Source organism: Rhinatrema bivittatum, chromosome 5 (genome assembly GCF_901001135.1).
Source record: "Rhinatrema bivittatum chromosome 5, aRhiBiv1.1, whole genome shotgun sequence".
Classification (NCBI taxonomy): domain Eukaryota; kingdom Metazoa; phylum Chordata; class Amphibia; order Gymnophiona; family Rhinatrematidae; genus Rhinatrema; species Rhinatrema bivittatum.
The window spans coordinates 15232008-15254503 of record NC_042619.1 but is presented as its reverse complement, the minus strand read 5'-3'; the positions used below and the strand labels follow the sequence as shown (position 1 = coordinate 15254503).

The 22496-nt window shown below is 43.6% G+C and overlaps 1 protein-coding gene across 1 annotated transcript; it reads right to left on the bottom strand.

Annotated features, from left to right (window-relative positions):
* Positions 1–19919: 19919 nt before the first annotated feature.
* Positions 19920–21249, bottom strand: LOC115091482 (sodium/glucose cotransporter 4-like). The gene has a single exon (XM_029601702.1). The coding sequence runs from the start codon at positions 21191–21193 to the stop codon at positions 20081–20083; it is 1113 nt and encodes a 370-aa protein (XP_029457562.1). The 5' UTR covers positions 21194–21249; the 3' UTR covers positions 19920–20080.
* Positions 21250–22496: the final 1247 nt, after the last annotated feature.

Genomic DNA, 22496 nt, shown 5'->3' with positions numbered 1-22496 from the left:
CAATATCATATAAAAAGAAAACAAAGAACATTTAACAGAAACATCAGATCCAATCAGGTAATAAAACAAATATCAATGTATTTTTATGAATCCTCTTTCCAAAAATGCAGAAAATATCATAACTACAATAAAACAGAAATAATCATAAGAAATTAAGATTTGCAATAGGTACACAGCAAAACTAGGATTGTTCATTTTATAACCAAACATGCAAAAACTATATATTCAGATTCTGGTGTCATCTCTCAGCAAAACAAACTCCTCCTCTACCAAGTACTTTGTGAAGTAACACAAACTCCTACAAAAATATAATAAAAAAACAAGTAGAACCTTGCCATACCATACCATAAGAGCAGTAACTCTCAGGGCAAACAGCAACAACCTTATCTGTGAAAAGGCAGCAAGACAAACGTTTCTTTATCGTGTAGGACCTATGGTGAAGAAACTTTGGACCCATGGGTACACGTACTGGAAGATGAAGTCAAAGCCTTGTGTCACTCTACAGATGAGGTAGGAGCTGTGGCCTGTTTGGGAGTGTCGACTACTGCTCTACCAGTGGCCTATACAAAGGTTCTGAATTTAAAAGGGAAAGGTTTGTCTGTCTTAAGGAAAGCCGATCTACAGCCTTGTTATTCCGAGAAGCCTACCCTGAGCAGTGAATTGTTTGTATTATTTTAAGATATTTTGTATTATTTTAAGATATTTTTGTATTATTAAGATATGTTTATTATTAAGATATGTTTGTTTATTATTTGTTTATTATTTATTTATTTATTTATTTATTGTTTTATTTATTTATTGTTATTTATTTATTTATTGTTTGTTATTATTTATTATTATTTATTTATTTATTTAAATATTATTATTTATTTATTGTTTATTTGTTTATTATTTGTTTATTATTTGTTTATTGTTTGTTTATTATTTGTTTATTATTAAGATATGTTTATTATTAAGATATGTTTGTATTATTTTAAGATATTTTACTATTATAATATGTTTTTATCATTTATATGGTTATTTATCATTTATATGGTTATAATATGGTTATTTACTATGAAGGTCGGTATATAAAACTGTTAAATAAATTTAATAAGTAATGCTATTATTGGAACATGTTTTACTAAGTAATGTTATGTATTCTATTCTGCTTAGCATTTATTTATTTATTTATTTATTTAAAACCTTTTTTTATACCGGTGTTAGTGTGAACATCACATCGGTTTACAATATAACAAAATGAGTAGAAAATACAATTAACAAGGGAATAAAACAGGTGGGCGAAGAGAAACGCGGGAAAGCAGCATAGAAAGATAGTACAACTGGTGTAGAGTTCTTAACATAGGTAATTATTGGAACATATCATGTTGGATAACATCATGAATGCTAGTTATTATATACATTATAATTATAAGTGGAATAAAATTATTTAAATAAATAAATACAGCAGGCCCAAAGAAGTGACCTCAGCCTGTCTGCAGTTTGGAAAGCAAAGAAGTATGAAGACAGTCATATAAGGGATCTAAAAACATCATGGTAAGGCTGCATATTGAATGATGTCCCAAGATTATAATCATAAGTTTCAAAATTGTGCTGTTTTTGTGATAAGTTTGTTTCAAATAACACTAATACTTACAAAAATTGGATCTCCTGGATCTCCTCATTTCCCAAATAACACTAATACTTACAAAAATTGGATCTCCTGGATCTCCTCATTTCCCAAACTCCTCATTTCCCAAACTTGCAAACAAATGCACAAACTTATTCAAAAATAAACAATTGATCACTATGCACTAAATGCATAAATAGTTCACTTGAACCCCAACAAAAAAAAGATACTCATCTATTTCATGTAGCACCAAAGAAGAAACTTGATAAAGGTCAGACGACACGGCTCCGTGTTTCAATAATTATTTCTCTGTTTTAGGGGTCTGGCATCAAGTTTCCATACATAGCAGTGAATCCTAGTTGAGCAAGCAGAAAATAAACTTTATTTTTATACGAGGAACAACTCATAACAATCAATCCAATCAATGTACAGCATCCAATTACATTGGTGATTGGCCAAAAAATCTTGGTCTAACCAACCAATCATGGCAGTGAGTTTCAATCCATATTATCATTGTCAATAAGGCTGAATAGAATTTAAAGTGAATATCCAATACTGTTCATGCTGGTTTAAACTAGATAATTATTGAATATATTCCAGCTTATAGTCGAGGAAGTGATAAAGATAGATTGTTAAACCAGAGTTGTATGCTGTTTGCTTTGAGGACCAATTCATATACACTTCCCAGTAGATCCAAAGTATACTAATATGGAAGCCATATTGTTGATGAGTTTTTTGTGTGGCAATCTTCATTTCAAGAATTTACAGAGATTTCATGTTTGGATTAATGCACTGGATCTGAATTTGAAATTCACCATGAAAATGAATTTTCATCAGATAGCTTTCCTGGATATTTTGATTACTAAAACCAGTAGAATGTAATAATTTACTTAAGCTTCAAAGTTGTCATCCCAGATGGGTAAAAATGGGGTTATGTCCAAATACAAAAGTTGTAGCACTGAGCACATTAGGATCCAAAAGGTAACAAGAGGATTCAGTCAACTAGACAAGATTGCGAGGCAGTTAAGAACATAAGAACATAAGAAAATGCCATACTGGGTCAGACCAAGGGTCCATTAAGCCCAGCATCCTGTTTCCAACAGTGGCCAATCCAGGCCATAAGAACCTGGCAAGTACCCAAAAACTAATGGCAGTGGCTATTCTCTAAGTGAACTTAATAGCAGGTAATGGACTTCTCCTCCAAGAACTTATCCAATCCTTTTTTAAACACAGCTATACTAACTGCACTAACCACATTCTCTGGCAACAAATTCCAGAGTTTAATTGTGCGTTGAGTAAAAAAGAACTTTCTCCGATTAGTTCCGCTTTTATTAATAATCGTATCAAAAGGAACTGATTTCGGTCCCCTGACATGGAGTGTGTTTCGCAACTCCAGCTGTGTTGGGAGGGACAGAAGCCCAAACCAATCAATGACAGTGTGATGAAAAGCAGTATCCCAGAAAATAGTCGGCGTCTCCAAACTCACAGTAGAATATCACAGTAGAATACCCAATCCCCCAAGAGAGTTTGTGACAACATGATTATGAGGGACTCCACCAAGGAATTATCAAGAAATCTGCAAACTGGGGGCATAAGAGAGCACCAAGGGAGCGTGTCAAAGGACTTGTGAAGTAAATTCTAATTTTAACGGGGATTCCATTGAGGCAACCAAACATCGGGTGTCAGCCTTCAGAAACGGGGAAGGGAGAGAGCAGCTCTGTCCCTTCCCCCTGTTCTGGAGCTGACTCAAATCCTTTGATGCGCTCCTCTCCAAGTCGTCTCTTCTTCAAGCTGAACAGCCCTAACCTCTCTAGCCTCTTACCCAATGAATGATGAAGGTCAAACATCATAAAAACTGTACTTCCAAATATGTGATCTGTTACAGTGTCCATGCTCTTTGATTTATATTGGAGACATAAAAAGATCCGTTACAACCAGATTGATAAAGCATTGTAGCTGCCTTAAAATCAAGAAGTTACAAGCAGCTGTAGTACCTCATTGTCTCACAGCCCAGCATATTTTTTGACATTTATGCTGGCCAATTATTGGACATTTTCCAACTTACAGTCGTGGGAGTGATAGAGATAGATTGTTAAACCAGCATGAGCAGTATTGGATATTCACTTTAAATTCTATTCAGCCCTATGGACTTAATGACAGTGTGGATTGGAATTCACCGCTGTGATTTATGCTGGGCAATTATTGAATAAATTCCAACTTATAGTCATGGAGCTGATGGAGATAGATTGTTAAACCAGCATGAACAGTATTGAATATTCACTTTAAATTCTATTCAGCCCTATGAGCTTAATGACAAAATGGATTGAAACTCACCGCTGTGTTTGGTTAGACCAAGATTTTTTCAGCCAATCACCAGTGTAATTGGATGCTTTAAATTGATTGGATGCTGCAAGTTGCTCCGCACCGTATAAAATTAAAGTTTGTTTTCTGTTTGTTCTGCTAGGATTCACTGCCGTACATGGACACTTGATACCAGACCCTGATGCAGAGAGACACTCCTTCAAAAACCAAGCCATATCGGGCAGCATTTTTCAAGTTTCTTCTTTGATGCTACATGAGACTTGTGATTATACTCTTGGGACAGTGTTCAATATGCAATTTTACTGCAATATTTTAAGGTCCAAATACACATTTTCATGAATGAGTGGTGAGGAATATAATTGTATCTTATCCACAAACCGTTTTAAATGGTTTTGTTCTTTTTGTTACGAGGTCTATGCAAAGGCATGTGGGAAAGTGTATTGTGCAGATGAGAACATAAGAACATGCCATACTGGGTCAGACCAAGGGTCCATCAAGCCCAGCATCCTGTTTCCAACAGTGGCTAATCCAGGCCATAAGAACCTGGCAAGTACCCAAAAACCAAGTCTATTCCATGTTACCGTTGCTAGTAATAGCATTGGCTATTTTCTAAGTCAACTCAATTAATAGCAGATAATGGACTTCTCCAAGAACTTATCCAATCCGAAAGAGTAAATAACCGATTCACATCTACCCATTCTAGACCTCTCATGATTTTAAACACCTCTATCATATCCCCCCTCAGTCGTCTCTTCTCCAAGCTGAAAAGTCCTAACCTCTTTAGTCTTTCCTCATAGGGGAGCTGTTCCATTCCCCTTGTTATTTTGGTAGCCCTTCTCTGTACCTTCTCTATCGCAATTATATCTTTTTTGAGATGCGGCGACCAGAATTGTACACAGTATTCAAGGTACGGTCTCACCATGGAGCGATACAGAGGCATTATGGCATTTTCCATTTTCCATTTTATTCACCATTCCCTTCCTAATAATTCCCAACATTGTTTGCTTTTTTGACTGCCGCAGCACACTGAGCCGACGATTTCAATGTGTTATCCACTATGACACCTAGATCTCTTTCTTGGGTTGTAGCACCTAATATGGAACCCAACATTGTGTAATTATAGCATGGGTTATTTTTCCCTATATGCATCACCTTGCACTTATCCACATTAAATTTCATCTGCCATTTGGATGCCCAATTTTCCAGTCTCACAAGGTCTTCCTGCAATTTATCACAATCTGCTTGTGATTTAACTACTCTGAACAATTTTGTGTCATCTGCAAATTTGATTATCTCACTCGTCGTATTTCTTTCCAGATCATTTATAAATTTATTTATTTATTTATTTATTTATTTATTTAGATGGTTTTATATACCGACAACCGTTCGCACATCGTGTCGGTTTACAAGTAACTTACAACTAATGTATATATAGGCATGGCCTTTACAAAGAACAGTGAAACAGTAACAGATAAATAATAACTAGATAAAACTAGAGGAGGGGGGGATTAAATGGGGGTGACATGGGGGGGGGCAGGGAAAGGGTAAGCTAAGAGAAAACAGGGGGGTAGGGGAGGGGTAAACTGGGGATGGGGGCAGGGAAGGGGGAAATTGTGGAAACAGGGGGGAAAGATTAAGCACTGGATTTGGCGAAAAACATTTGTTCTGTACAGGTTATATACATGGTAATAGAACCCTGTATATGACACTCGTGTAGGTAAGGTCAAATACATGGTTAAATAATATTCTTTATGTACAAATTAAAGTGGGGAGAAGAGGGCTAGAGGGGGCAGGTGTTAGAACTGATGGGGGCTGAGGACATGCCAATTGCGCTGTATGGACTGCCTGATTTGTTGAGTGAGGTCTGTGTGTTCCAACACACACGCTATCTGTGACATCTGTTTCCTGCTCTTATATTGTAAGAGGGATTCACAGGGGGAAAATCTAGCTCTTTTGTAAGCCCTCTTTATCGTTGCAGTCGGATATCCTCTTTCCTTAAACCTGTCACTCAGGGCTGCACTTTGGTGAAAAAAGTCTTGTTGATCGGAACAGATCCTGCGAATACGGAAAAATTGTCCCACAGGTAGACCTTCCTTGAATCTTCGTGGATGGTGACTTTCAAATTTTAAGAAATTGTTGCGGTCGGTGGATTTCCTAAAGAGGGTTGTTTGAATTATGCCTGCTCTTTTGGAAATAAGAATATCTAAGAAGGATAATTGATCTCTATCAAACGTCATGGTAAATTTAAGATGAGGATTTACAGAATTTAACCATACGAGAAATTCAGATAATTGATGTTCAGAGTTATTCCAGATAAAAAATATGTCGTCTATGTATCTTGACCATTGGGTGATGGATTTAAAAAAAGACGAAGGATATATCACTGTTTCTTCAAATTGGGAGACATATAGGTTGGCGATATCGGGGGGCTACCAGGGACCCCATCGCTACCCCATGGATTTGTAAAAAATATTCTCGTTGGTAAGAAAAATAATTTTTGAAAAGGACAAGTTCAATAAGGACACCAAGAATTCTGTAGGTATACGTTGTGGACATGTTCGCTTACTTAAAATATCTTTGCCCAACAGTAGTGCTTCCTCTTGAGGTATGTTGGTGTAGAGCGATTCTACGTCTAAACTGACTAGCAAAGCTTCTTCTGCTACTGTGGGTATGTCCTTAAGTAATCTTAACATGTGGGATGTGTCTTGTATGTATGATCTAGACGTACTAACACATAACTGCTCTCTCACACGCACACATAGACAAGCACATGCTCTCTCATACACATAACTGCTCTCACAGACACACACATAGACAAGCACATGCTCACTCTCATACACATAACTGCTCTCTCACTCGCACACGTAGATAAGCACATGCTCTCTCATACACATAACTGCGCTCTCACATGCACACATAGACAAGCACATGCTCTCTCTCAAACACATAACTGCTGTCTCACACACTCACATAGACAAATACATGCTCTCTCTCTCTTTTCCTCTCATTTAGACCACGCCTCTTCATACGAGAATCACTTGCACCCGACAACAAGCCAGGTCCGATGCAGCATCGCCCTGCATCTTCACTGCCTGCCTTAGTGTTTCTTCCCGCCATCCAGATTTCCCTCCATGGGATTCCCCACTCCATTAATCTCACTGACACACAAACTCCCAGTCCTGGTCTGCACCTCCTGCCATTGGCTGCATGGCCCAGTGCCTGGTTGGCTGAAGCACCTGCCCCTCACGACCAGGTGCGTAAAATGATTGGCAGGAATGCTGAGTGACGGGTGCCTTCTTGCTTTGGCCACGTTGGTGGGGCGGGTTGGAGTCCGTGGATTATCCCCGCCTCTTTCTGGATGCCGGCTGGGGCACAGGTCCGTGTAGCTGACCGGACAGTACAGTGTCCAGTTACCTTCCATCTGGACACTTTACAATGTCTTTAAATAGCCGTCTGTCTGGTCCAGAAGCAGGCAGTTGGTCTCCCTAGCTGAGGCCTCTCTCAGAAGTTTGAAGGCGAGATTAAACCCTCAGCCTGGAGACGTACATCAAAGGGACCTTCAGTTTCAGTTTTTATTTTATCTTAGCTGGGAATTTCAATGTTAGAACAAGCAAGTAATCAGTGGAGAAATGACTTTTCCTGTGTGTTTATATCAAAGTCATTTTTCCACTGACTTTTTAAATTATAACTTGAGATTCCCAGGCAAAATAAAATAAAAACTGAAAACGAAGGTCTCTGCTTATGTAATAGAAAACACCATAACTGTGATAACTTTATTTGCGTTAAATTTAAGTTTCCCTAAGTGAGAAGATTAGCATAATTTTGTCTGTTAATCAGATCATTTAAATTACAATCCAAAAAGCTGCATTAATGCAAAAAAAAAAAAAAAATCTGAAATGCTGCCATGCAAGGCCAGTTCAAGGGCAAATGGTGCCCGCAGCCCTCCTCCATACACTCTCTACCCACCCTCCATCCACTTTTTCCCCTCTCTCCCTCCCTCTGGACAATCTTTCCTTCCAATTTTCTCTCTCTCCTCCAGGCATTCAGTCCCCACCCTTCATCCATGCTTTCCCTTCTCTCTCTCGCTCCAGGCAATCTCTCCTCCCCTCCCATCATTCTCCCTTTCTTCCAGGCATTCTCCCCACATCCCAATCCATCCATTTTAACCCCTCCCTCCCTCCATACACTCTCACCACTTCTCATTCCAGGAATTTTCTCCCTCCATCTCTCCCCTACTCTGCTTCCTCCAGGCAATCTCTCTCTCTTTCCCTTCCCCCCACCCAGGGCCGGTGGAAGCACTAGAAAAAGGTCGCATCCAAACCTGCAGGTGCTCCTCCTCCTTCCTGCCCGTGCGGCCCCGGAAGAAAATGTTGCCGGGAAGAGGAGCATCAGCCGCATGCAGAAGAGGAGCAGCGTTTCTAGTCATTTGCGAATCTCAAGTCCCAGGGAGCTGAGAAGAGGAGGAGGTCCAGGAGCAGGGCCGCCGCCAGGGATCCCACATTGCGGGTGGCCTGAGAAGATCAGGGCTGCTGCAGAGCCCATCCTGCGGTGACTCGTGAAGAGGAGACCCAGAGGCAAAAGAGAGGCTGAGGGCCTGTAGAGTGTGTATGTGTGTGTGTGTGTGTATGAGATGAGTTGAAAGATTGTGTGTGGGAATGAGGACCTAAATGTTTGCAGAGACAGCATGTGAGAGCCTCTGTGTGTGAGAGAGACAGCATGTGACAGTGAGAGACTGTGTTTGAGCAAGACAGCATGTGGGAGTGAGAGAGAGCCTGTGTGTGTGAGAGGCATGTGCCAGTAAGAGACTGTGTGTATGAATGATTGTATGAGAGACAGCATGTGAGAGTGAGAGCCTGTGCTTGAGCAAGACAGCATGTGGGAGTGAGAGAGAGCCTGTGTGTGTGAGTCAGACAGCATGTGCCAGTGAGAGACTGTGTGTATGAATGATTGTATGAGAGAGAGAGCATGTGACAGTGAGAGACTGTGTTTGAGCAAGACAGCATGTGGGAGTGAGAGAGAGCCTGTGTGTGTGAGAGGCATGTGCCAGTAAGAGACTGTGTGTATGAATGATTGTATGAGAGAGAGCATGTGACAGTGAGAGCCTGTGCTTGAGCAAGACAGCATGTGGGAGTGAGAGAGAGCCTGTGTGTGTGAGTCAGACAGCATGTGCCATTGAGAGACTGTGTGTATGAATGATTGTATGAGAGAGAGAGCATGTGACAGTGAGAGCCTGTGCTTGAGCAAGACAGCATGTGGGAGTGAGAGAGAGCCTGTGTGTGTGAGTCAGACAGCATGTGCCATTGAGAGACTGTGTGTATGAATGATTGTATGAGAGAGAGAGCATGTGACAGTGAGAGCCTGTGCTTGAGCAAGACAGCATGTGGGAGTGAGAGAGAGTCTGTGTGTGTGAGTCAGACAGCATGTGCCAGTGAGAGACTGTGTGTATGAATGATTGTATGAGAGAGAGAGCATGTGACAGTGAGAGACTGTGTTTGAGCAAGACAGCATGTGGGAGTGAGAGAGAGCCTGTGTGTGTGAGAGGCATGTGCCAGTAAGAGACTGTGTGTATGAATGATTGTATGAGAGAGAGCATGTGACAGTGAGAGCCTGTGCTTGAGCAAGACAGCATGTGGGAGTGAGAGAGAGCCTGTGTGTGTGAGTCAGACAGCATGTGCCATTGAGAGACTGTGTGTATGAATGATTGTATGAGAGAGAGAGCATGTGACAGTGAGAGCCTGTGCTTGAGCAAGACAGCATGTGGGAGTGAGAGAGAGTCTGTGTGTGTGAAAGAGACAGCATGTGCCAGTGAGAGACTGTGTGTATGAATGATTGTATGAGAGACAGCATGTGAGAGTGAGAGCCTGTGCTTGAGCAAGACAGCATGTGGGAGTGAGAGAGAGCCTGTGTGTGTGAGTCAGACAGCATGTGCCAGTGAGAGACTGTGTGTATGAATGATTGTATGAGAGAGAGAGCATGTGACAGTGAGAGACTGTGTTTGAGCAAGACAGCATGTGGGAGTGAGAGAGAGCCTGTGTGTGTGAGAGGCATGTGCCAGTAAGAGACTGTGTGTATGAATGATTGTATGAGAGAGAGCATGTGACAGTGAGAGCCTGTGCTTGAGCAAGACAGCATGTGGGAGTGAGAGAGAGCCTGTGTGTGTGAGTCAGACAGCATGTGCCATTGAGAGACTGTGTGTATGAATGATTGTATGAGAGAGAGAGCATGTGACAGTGAGAGCCTGTGCTTGAGCAAGACAGCATGTGGGAGTGAGAGAGAGTCTGTGTGTGTGAAAGAGACAGCATGTGCCAGTGAGAGACTGTGTGTATGAATGATTGTATGAGAGACAGCATGTGAGAGTGAGAGCCTGTGCTTGAGCAAGACAGCATGTGGGAGTGAGAGAGAGCCTGTGTGTGTGAGTCAGACAGCATGTGCCAGTGAGAGACTGTGTGTATGAATGATTGTATGAGAGAGAGAGCATGTGACAGTGAGAGACTGTGTTTGAGCAAGACAGCATGTGGGAGTGAGAGAGAGCCTGTGTGTGTGAGAGGCATGTGCCAGTAAGAGACTGTGTGTATGAATAATTGTATGAGAGAGAGCATGTGACAGTGAGAGCCTGTGCTTGAGCAAGACAGCATGAGGGAGTGAGAGAGAGCCTGTGTGTGTGAGTCAGACAGCATGTGCCATTGAGAGACTGTGTGTATGAATGATTGTATGAGAGAGAGAGCATGTGACAGTGAGAGCCTGTGCTTGAGCAAGACAGCATGTGGGAGTGAGAGAGAGTCTGTGTGTGTGAAAGAGACAGCATGTGCCAGTGAGAGACTGTGTGTATGAATGATTGTATGAGAGACAGCATGTGAGAGTGAGAACCTGTGCTTGAGCAAGACAGCATGTGGGAGTAAGAGAGAGCCTGTGTGTGTGAGTCAGACAGCATGTGCCAGTGAGAGACTGTGTGTATGAATGATTGTATGAGAGAGAGAGCATGTGACAGTGAGAGCCTGTGCTTGAGCAAGACAGCATGTGGGAGTGAGAGAGAGTCTGTGTGTGTGAAAGAGACAGCATGTGCCAGTGAGAGATTGTGTGTATGAATCATTGTATGAGAGACAGCATGTGACAGTGAGAGCCTGTGTGTGTGTGAGAGAGAGAGAAATGCATGTGAGAATGAGAACCTGACTGTGTTTGAGGGAAGAAGATGGAGAGAAAAGAAATAAAAAAAAGACAATATAAAAGGAATTGGCAAAAAAATAAGAAAGGGAAGGTGGAACAAAAAAGCCTGGGACCAACCGATTAGAAAACTAAGATCAGACAGCAAAGGTAAAAAAAAAAAAATTACTTTTTAGTGATTGGCACCTGTACTCTTTGGGAATGTGCAAGAATAGCACTTTCTCAACGGATCTCACAATGTAGGAGATCAACATGGAGGAAGTGGAAGCCCACGGGGCCTGCACAGAGGAGGCAGCAGAATGGGCTTCAGTGTCAGTAGCAGGAATCAGTGCCTCCCCAATAGCCACGCGGCAGCAGTGGTAACAGAGGAATGAGAGAGGCTCTGAGGTTGCTGGCAAAAGAAAGAGAGGGGGTCTGCCTTTAGTGTGTGCATGTGTATGAATGGGAGTCTGCCTGGGGGTGTATGTGTGTGAATGCATGCGTGCCTGCCTGAGGGTGTGTCTGTGTATGAGAATGAATGGGTGTCTTCCTGGGGTTTGTATGTGTGAGAATAGGTGCCTGCCTGTGTGTGGTGTATGTGTGTGTGAGAATGAATTGGTGCCTGCCTGGGGGTCTGTGTGTGTGAGAATGAATGTGTGCATGCCTGGGGGATGGTGAGGGAGTGGTGTGAAAATGAATGGGAGCCTGCCTGGGGGTCAGTGTGTGTGTGTGTGTGTGTGTGTGTGTGTGTGTGTGTGTGTGTGTGTGTGTGTGTGTGTGTGTGAATAACTGGGAGCTTGCCTGGATGTGTGTGTTTCTGTGTATGTGAAGGAGCCAGTGAATGTGAGAGCAAGAGGGTGTATGAGAAAATCTAGGGGAGTAAGAGTTTGTGTGTGGGGGGTATGGAGTGTGGAGGGGGAGAGAGTGTCTTAGAGCCTGAGAGTGTGTCAGTGTCAGTGAGAGCGAGAGGTTATGGTGGATATAAAAGCATGAATGTGTATGTATGTGACAGTGTATGTGTGAGAGAGAATAGACATGTGAGTATGTGTGAGAGAGAGAGGATAACCTCCTAATCCTTGACAATATCAGGGTGACTGGAAATCAAGAGCTCCCACAAATGGACAGCAGGGGCTTTTTAAAATCCTTATTAGTTTTAATTATTGAATGTTATTTGATATATGTGCTGTTTTGAAATATTTTATTAGTGTTTGGGAAATTGTAAAAAATGTATATGATTTTAATTAATAGAAATTCTATTTATCAGTAGTTTTAAAATATTCTTATATTAGTATGGTTTTACTATTATAACTGATGCTTTATGTTTCTTGATTTTATTTGTTTTATGAGGAATGGTGGTTCTGTTTTTCCATTGCTAATACACAGAGTCTGGCTTCTTGGGGTTTCCATTTCAGTTTTTGTCTAATTTGTGCTCCTTTATTTTGTATTCTGTATTTGGTGAGAGTCTGTCTCTGCTCTGTGTGTGTGTGATAATGATGAGAGATTCTGCTAGCATAGGGATCTATAGCAATCGGGTGTGTTTTGTTTCCTCAGTAGGTGGTGTATTGGTATTCTAGGACCCAGTGTAATATTTACCCTTGCTTTTTCACAGGTAGGGTTATTGTTGTTTGAGTCCTTGGTGTTATTACTGTTGTGTTACAATGGGATTGCAGTATATTTATTTATTTATTTATTTATTGGTTTTTATATACCGGAAGTTCCTGTATACAATACATATCACTCCGGTTCACATTTAACAGAGATAACTATCGCCGGGTAGGCGGTTTACATGGAACATATCAAATATAATATAATGAACAGAAGAACTATAATACAGTATAATATATTATATTAAGAAACAACTAAGATCAACTTAGATAACAACTTGAAACAAAAACTGACTCAATGTGAGCATTACATTATTGTGGTAATAATGTATAATAAAGTATAATAATGTATAATAAAGTATAGATTTTGAGTGTCTTTTTTGCGGGGTTTTGTGTTAGTTCACAATGTGCCTGGCAGTGGATGGTGTTTGTGCTGCTGTTACTGTGAGGTGACACCAGCATTTGAAAATATCTTTTATTATGGTGAGCTGTAAGGAAAACATCCAAGCTCCATTGTTTGGGGGAATTTCAGTGGATGCACAGACGGGCCGATACAGTAAAGTCCGCGGGACAGCGGGTGAACGCCTGCTCTCCTGTGCGCGTGATTCTCTATTCAAATGAGGCCCGGAAGTAAAAACAGGCAAAAGGAGGCACTAGGGACACGAGCGCGTCCCTAGCGCCTCCTTTTGGACCGGAGCGGCGTCTGTCAGTGGGTTTGACAGCCGACGCTCAATTTTGCCGGCGTCGGTTCTCGAGCCCGCTGACAGCCATGGGCTCAGAAACCAGATGCCGGCAAAATTGAGCGTCCGGTTTTCAACCCGACAGCCGCGGGGTTTTTTTTTACTTTTCGAAACTTTCGGGACCTCCGACTTAATATCGCCATGATATTAAGTCGGAGGGTGCACAGAAAAGCAGTTTTTACTGCTTTTCTGTGCACTTTCCCAGTGCCCGAAGAAATTAGCGCCTACCTTTGGGTAGGCGCTAATTTCTGAAAGCAAAATGTGCGAGTTGGCTGCACATTTTACTTACTGAATCGCGAGCGAATACCTAATAGGGCCATCAACATGCATTTGCATGTTGTGGGCGCTATTAGGTTCGGCGGGTTGAACATGCATTTTCGGCCCCTTACTGAATAAGGGGTAACGCTAGCGCGTCGAAAACGTGCATCCAATGGTGGGTTAACAGTGTGCTCCGTTGGGCCCTAACGCCCGCGATAAAGCTTTAGCGAATGACCCTAAAAGTTAGAAAGTCTAAAGAACTATCACTAAACAAAAAGGCAGATGCTAACATGAATGATGAGCTTTTTAAGGCTAGCTAATTGGGAAAGAGAGATTTTATCTCTTCCTTTTTTTCCTCATTCTTACTACATCACAGAACACCTCAGACTATTCCAAGGGGCATTCTCTCTCTCTCACACACACACACACACACACTCTCACACACACATACACACTCACACTCACACACTCTCACACACACACACACTCACACACACACACACACACACTCTCACTCACACACACACTCTCTCTCTCTCTCACACACACACACACTCTCACACACACACACACACTAACACACACACACACACTCACACACTCTCACACACACACACTCACACTGACACACACACTCACACACACACACATACACACACATACACACACACACACATACTTCTCCAGACATCCACACTCTCACACTCATGTTCCCCAGTCTCTCTCTCTTTTTTTGCAGCTGCACAGTTCTTTGTAATATCCAAACTTGCAATGAATTTATATCTTTGATATAAAATATTCCTATACACGTACCTGCCTTTGTGCATATCTTATTTTTTCACTGTACTCACTGCTACTGGAAAGTGGACTCAGGAGCTGGATTACTACTATTATTATTATTTATTACAAGTAATATATTTCCTACTGAAAAAAAATAAATTGTCAGATTGCTACAAATCCCTAAACAGAAACTAAATATTAGTAAAATATTTCACCTCTCTCAAATATGCAGAAAGCAGACAGACCCTCGCCTAATAAAGAATAAGGAACCATGAATCAGAAATAGAAAAATGTAGCCAAAAACTGAATTGGAAACCCCAAGAAGCCAGACTCTGCATGCAGTGCACTACCGTACTCCTGTACTGTGCAAAATATAAAGGAATCAGAAATGGACATTTCCCAAAGCTGACGTAGTCCAGTTACTAAATTAAAAATAAAACCTTTTTATCTTTGTTGTCTAGGCATTTTATTTTTCTAATTGTAATGGTTCTGGTCTTTTGGTTTGGTTTTTTTTGCTTTCCATCCCTTTCTGTTCTCCATTTTCATTTTCAGGGTCTCTTTTCCATTTTATGTTTCTTCTTTCTCCTCCTGTTTGCTTCGTTTCCTCTCTGACATTGATCATTTTCTTTCATGTTATTTCTCTGCTTCTCTTCCCTCATGGTTAGATTTCACCCTGTGCTTCTCCCGCACCAGTTCTCACGACCACAGCTTTTCACCTCCCTAATTCTTCCTTCCATTGCACCTCTCAATCCTCCATGTCCCATCTCTGATCTCCAGATATCTGACTCTGTTGTACTTACCCCCTTTATGACTCCCTCAGCCCCTACCATCCCCGAGCTGACTCTCTCCAACCATCCCCCTTAAGGCTCTCCTATACCCATCTCTTTATCTTGCCTTTCTCCACATATTGCACCCTTCCTCACCTCTCCCCAAATCCTGCCGCTCTCTCTCTTATCCTATTGACCTTACCAGTCCTCGCAATCTCCCTGTTTCTTGCCTGCCTAGCTACCAGTATCACCCTTTACTAGCCCTTCATTCTTCTCTCTCATTTCTTTCCCATTCCCTCCATTCTCACTCTTTTCCCAATCTCCTGTTTCTCCCTCTTTCATACCCTCGCTAATCCTCCATCTCTCCCCTCTGTACTCACCACATCCCCAGCCCTCATGTACTTTCTTCTGTTTCTCATCCCCTCACCAGCTCCAGCTCCTTTCCTGTTGCTCATTCTCTCCTCTGGCTCCAGTCCCTTTCTTCTCTCCCTCTCCATTCTCCCATTCCTAGCCCCCTCTCCAGATCCCTCCATCCCCATGTCCTCTCTCTTTTTTTTCTCTCCTTTCTTTTTTTTTTTTTCTCATACTCATCCGTTTCTCTTGGCTCTTAGTAACCTTTGGTTCTATTTCCCTTCCACCCCCACCATTAATGTAGAGAGCAGTGATGGAGCTGCATCCAAGTGAAATATCAAGCTTGATTAGTTAGGGGTAGTAACCGCCGCAATAAGCAAGCTACACCCATGCTTATTTGTTTTACCCAGGCCATGAAGTGGGATCTTCTCTCCCACTTCATGGCCTTATCTTGAGTCCTCCTTCCCTCTCACTGCCCCCTCCTATCCCATTTAGAGCCTCCCCCCCCCCCCCCCCCCGATATTGGTCTCCTTCTCCCTATTCCCCACTACCCCATGTACAGTCTCCCTCTCCCTGCTTCCATCTCTCCAGATGTGGTCTATCCCATCCCCCCGTCCCCTGCACACTCTCAGTCTTCCCTCTACTCAAAGGTGGTCCTCTCTTCCTCTCTCTTCCACCAGTCCCAGTCCTGTTTCGCCCTTTCTCTCACACTCCCTATCCTGGGTCCTATTACTCTATTCTGGATCTTCTCTCCCACTTCATGGCCTGATCTTGAGTCCTCCTTCCCTCTCACTGCCCCCTACTATCCCATTTAGAGCCTCCCCCCCCCCCATATTGGGCTCCTTCTCCCCTATTCCCCACTACCCCATGTACAGTCTCCCTCTCCCTGCTTCCATCAACCCTTATGATGTGGATCTCTGATCCTTGTCCTTGATTTCTGATACTTTCAATCTCCCCCCCCCCCCCCTCTCTTCTGAGGCTGCATCCCCAGCACTTTTGGGGGCCCCCATTGGCTGGAAGAGTGCCACTTAATAGTGCATCGGCTTCCTCTTCTGTGCGCGGGGTCAGTCTTGCAGTTTGCGCTGTGGCTAATCTTGCGGCTCATAGTGCGTGACTGGCCTAGCTATTAAGCATCGCTCCTCCCTCCAAACGCGTGCATGCCGAGTGGGCATGAAGACAGTCCTGGCACACCGGATTCTGGGGAGGATTACGCACCCCAAGCCCAGTCTTACACCGGGAGCCTGGGATTACCACTGCTGCCAGGCTCGCCCACTGAGCAGCCCAGTGAGTGATGCTGGTGGAGCCTGAGACGCCCCTCGCCCTCACATTATCCTGGGTGACTGCCTGGTCCTCTCTAGCCAAGGTTAACATGTGTTAAACACCAACCCATGCATTTAACTTAAATGTACACCATTTAGTAAACAGACGCCTAAATGTATTTATAATAATTAATGTAATACTAATAATTGAAAAGATTTTTTTTTTTTTTAGAAAGTATAGGATATTATTAATAAACTTCTCTTTCAATGGCCATGTTTCTGTTGAAAGACTTAAGCTGCTCAGAAAACAAATTCGTTTTCCGGAGAAGGTTGCTAATAAGCAGATGTTGATATTAAGCATCTTGATTACCGTGCCACATTGCTGTAATTACATTTCTGGAGGGCTAAGGCATTACTCCCTTTCTGCTTTGTTGAAATAAGAACTTGGTCTTGCTTGTGCACGACTGCCGTGTGAGACTTAGAGGTCGTTATCTTTCAAGCTGCTAATTAAAAAGCCCTCTTTATTACGCAGTCAGTTACTACACAGTAAAAAAAAAAGAAAGCATTAGGATTAATGTTTGCAAGAATAGGTTGCACAATTTATTTAATTATTATTAAACTCGATTGTTCTGCTTGGTATAAAACAGTCTTAAAGAGATTCACATTAAAACAACAATGCACGAAATGCCTAAAATTATCCTGGTTTTCAACCTGGCCATATAACGGGGGGAAAAGAAATTGAACTGAATTCCAGATGTGCACACGCATGGGCCGAACTGGGATTTTATAGATGGGGGGGGGGGGATGCATCCTCCTCGTCCATCTTCTCCTTCCCTTTCTCATGCTCATCTTCTCTCTGCTTTCTCCTCCTCCTTCCAGGTTCCTCTCCCCCCTGCCTCCTGCTATTTCTCCCTATCTCCCCCTGACCAAGCCTTCTCTGGCTCCTCTCCATCTCCCGTCCCCCTTACATTGATCTTGCCACCGGTGTCAAATACATTGAACATTGACAGAGCTTCAAATGTGAACAATTACAAAGAACTAATAATAAAATATCTTATTAACCAAAAAAATAAATAAATAAATAAATACATGTAAGGAAGCAGAGGATTCCTTATCAGAAGGACTGAACCAAATCCCTGGGGAGGTCCAGAGAACTGAGTTAAGTGGAGTTTGGCGTTTCCCCATGTGGTTGAGGTTCCCACCCCCCTGTGGGAGAGGCAGATGGTGTGTGCTCAGAGCCTTTAAATACCCCTGCCACCATCTTAGAGCATGGACTTTTTGAGTTGCATTTCCTGAGTTAATCTGTATGTCCCATGCTGTTATTTTCCCGGGTTAAGCCTCCCCGGGGTCCCTCTGAAGTGAGACTGGGATAAGCAGGTCCGGCACGACAGGGTGTGCACAGCGTGCATTTGCAATGGGCGGCACACTTAGGGGGCCGGCAGCAGCAACAGCAGTTGGGCAGTCGATCAGTTGGCTGGTGTGCATTAAAAATTGATTCAGGGAAGGGGGAGGGGGATGTGCACCACACTGTCACACCAAATGTCTAAGAAAAGAAATTGCTTACCTGAGCGGCAGCTGGGCGCGGCTTAACAAGAAGGCACTGAGAGGAATGGACGCACGGGCCCGACAGCAACAGCTGGCTTTTTCTTTTTGGGCCCACTCACCTCACAGGCAGCTGAGGGCTGGAACTAGCAGGGGCTGCAGCAGCAGGGGTGGACAGGAGGCACAGGTCAGCTGCGCGGAGGCCAGCCAGAACCAAGGCAGGAGGAGCAGCAGCTGCGGCAGAGGCTTGGAGGCACGAGGAGCTGGTCAGAAGCAAGCCGCACCGTGTGCCCTGTGTCAGCCTGCCTGAGACCAGGAGTCGCAGAAAGCATCAAAGAGGAGGACGGCAGCAGAGCAGCAGAGGACAGGGGCATCCTATCTGGAGTTGAAAAAGGTGAACTGAAGGGAGGAAGGTAAGCTGAGGGAGGGAGGAAGGGGACAGAGAGCACACTGGGCAGGGCATTGAGGGAGGGAGGGGGCACTGGGCAGGGAACAAACTGGGCTGGACATTGAGGGAGGGAACACAGGGCAGGGAACAAACTGGGCAGGGCATTGAAGGAGGGGACACAGGGCAGGGAATAAACCGGGCAGGGCATTGAGGAAGGGAGGGAGGGGGCAGGGAGCAAATCTGGCATTAACTGAGAGAGGGGTTGAATATCCCTGCATGCTCTTTATCCCCCCCCCTTCCAAGGGAGAGGGGGGATAAAGAGCATGCAGCAAAAAAAAAAGAGGGCAATGCATCTCTGTAACATGAGCTGCCAGCCCAGGAAGGGCAGAGCCAGAATGAAAGGTTTGCAGGCTCCTTACTGTGAAGGTGCCTAAATGACCATTGAATAGATGAGTCAGAGACTCAGGTAGGGGATTTGCATGTCACAGCCCCCTTGACTACTGCAGGTAACTTGCAGTGAAACATCACTTTAAAAACAAAGGATGGCAAAATCCTAAGTTACAGAACTTTTGACTGGAAAGGTCCTACACTGAGGAATTCTGACTGGGAGAAGACGGGTTTGTGAGAGAAATATACTGAGAAACAGTCCTAGGAAGCAAACAGATTCTCACCCTGACTAACAAGGTGAGTCAGAAACCTTGAGTACCAAGTTCTCAGACAACAGAATAAAAAAAAGGGTCAGTTAGGATGGAGGGCCTTGCATATATAATCTTTTCATAGTCCTACCTGGAGCTTGGTCTTTGGGTTAAAGGGGCACTTAGAGAAGATAAGGCCATCGCGGAAAGATTAAATGATTTCTTTGCTTCGGTGTTTCCTGAAGAGGATTTATTTATTTATTTATTTATTTAAAGGCTTTTATATACCGGAGTTCATGTACTAGTACATACCACTTTGGTTTACACAGAACCAATATTGGAAAATTACATCAAACAAGTGGGTATAAAATAACAACAAGGCTAACTTAGTAGGAACTTAGAACTAGAGGTAAAGGAGAGAACAGGACCAAGTGGTAACAGATCAATGTAAATAGCTAAATAATAAATACAAATTCTTACAATAAATACAAATGGTTACAGATTACAGTCTTCAAAATCTAAGTTTATATCTTCAGAATAAGGTTTACATCTACAAGAACTAACGGTTACATCTTCAAGGTTTGTAGACTTCAAAGCTAAGGTTACATCTGACTTAAAAGGTATTGGTGTAGCATGCTGTAAATTAACGATTGGGAATATGAATATGAATTTAGGGGAAAATGATTCAGTCCCACAGCAAACCAAGTTGGAAGAACCGAGCGGACCTGCCCACGATCATAAGCTCCACCTCCGTTGCATGCCTACGTATCCTCAGCCAGATGTCCAGAGTAAAGAGAGTGCTGCTGCTGTTGAAGATCGAGGTAAGGGAACTCATGAGGGCAGCCATCATAACGGCCATCATCAAGCCCTTTAGACCTACAGGCATAAGTTCAATGACCATCTTAGGGTAAGCAATGTTGGTGCAGCCCACCTTAATGCCGCAGACTTTCTCACAGATAGTTGGATCCACACAAGCCACTTCATCTGTATAAAGTGCTCTGCTGATCATACCTGGCATGACAACAAAAAACATTGGTAGTATTTTCAAATATCCTCCTAGCACAGAACCCCCTTTGGCATGAGACAAGTTCTTGGCTGCAAGAGACCTCTGAACCAGCACCTGATCAGTGCACCAAACCCATGTAGCTAGCACAGTAAGGCCAAATATTAGCCCTGGCCAAGGAAGATCACCAGTGATGGGATCTCGGAGCATATGGAAAGAATCCGCAAGGGGAAGGTGGCAGGTCGTGTTCGGCACTATGACACTAGGTATTGCCTTCATATACTTCTCTTCGAGTCCCGAATACCAGCCAATTTTATTAAAGCTTATGAACATCAAAGAAAAGGATCCAGCCACCATGATTATAGTTTGCAGCATATCTGTGTATATCACTGCCGTTAGACCTCCAGCTATAGTGTAGAGAGCAGTTACCAGCAATAGTATCACTGTGGCTAGGTAAATGTCCCAACCCAAGGAAAGTTGGATAAACAGTGCTCCTGAGAAGATATCCGTTGATATTTTGGTGAATATATAGAGAATTAGGGACATGACAGACATATAGATTCGAATCCTCTGTCCTCCAAATCGCTTCTGCAGGTATTCCGGCAAGGTAACAACACCTGCAGCGATGTAAACAGGTACAAAAATCCAGCCTAGGGCAACCAGCACCCAGGTCGCGTTCCACTCAAAGCCACCAACGGCCAAGCCTCCTGCTGCCCCAGACCCAGCCATGCCGACGAAGAGGCCACTGCCGACGTTGCTAGACATCAGCGATGCTCCTATCGGTATCCACGTCATTGTTCTTCCAGCAAGGAAATAGCCCCCTACGGTTCCACGAGCTGCACGGACGGAAGACCTGAACCCCGCAGGACGAAGCCAGCGTGCTCCTGGCCTGCTGTGTCTCCCCCTAGGCATGCACTTTCTGCAGTTTTCAAGGCCCCCGTGGCAGGAAAGGGACAGACGGTGATTCCTGATGACATCAGCGCGGCTGGGTATCTGAATCCCAGCCGTGCTCTTAATGGATGCCTCAGCAACAGGTCCTCCTGCCTTGCAGTGCGTGTTGCTAATCCCTGTGCCTTGGTCTTGCTGCCCTTGTGCCTGCCTCGTGATCCTGCTATCTCACCTTGCCTTCTTTGTGCCATCAGGGGTGGTTCTATAATGAGGCAGGGTGAGGCGGCCGCTTCAGGTGGCAAACTTTGCAAACAATAAAAACTGGGCCCCCCCCCCAAACTCCTCTAGCGGCCGCCTCAGCCTGCCGCCAAAACAACATAGGACCCGCGGACCTCTGGAGGATAGTCCTGGGGGGAATAGCAATGACGGAGGAGACCCCGGCATGCCACGAGTGGAGCACGCCCTGCTCGCGGCGAAGATGAAGGTCCATGCTGTTGGGGAGGTACCCGTAATGGAGAAGGTTTTCATGGGTAATGATTCAGATGGACTGAATCAAATCACGGTGAACCTAGAAGATGTGGTAGGCCTGATTGACAAACTGAAGAATAGTAAATCACCTGGACCGGATGGTATACACCCCAGAGTTCTGAAGGAACTACAAAATGAAAAAATGAAATTTCAGACCTATTAGTAAAAATTTGTAACTTATCATTAAAATCATCCATTGTACCTGAAGACTGGAGGATAGCAAATGTAACCCCAATATTTAAAAAGGGCTCCAGGGGCGATCCGGGAAACTACAGACCGGTTAGCCTGACTTCAGTGCCAGGAAAAATAGTGGAAAGTGTTCTAAACATCAAAATCACAGAACATATAGAAAGACATGGTTTAATGGAACAAAGTCAGCATGGCTTTACCCAGGGCAAGTCTTGCCTCACAAATCTGCTTCACTTTTTTGAAGGAGTTAATAAACATGTGGATAAAGGTGAACCGGTAGATATAGTATACTTGGATTTTCAGAAGGCGTTTGACAAAGTTCCTCATGAGAGGCTTCTAGGAAAAGTAAAAAGTCATGGGATAGGTGGCGATGTCCTTTCGTGGATTGCAAACTGGCTAAAAGACAGGAAACAGAGAGTAGGATTAAATGGGCAATTTTCTCAGTGGAAGGGAGTGGACAGTGGAGTGCCTCAGGGATCTGTATTGGGACCCT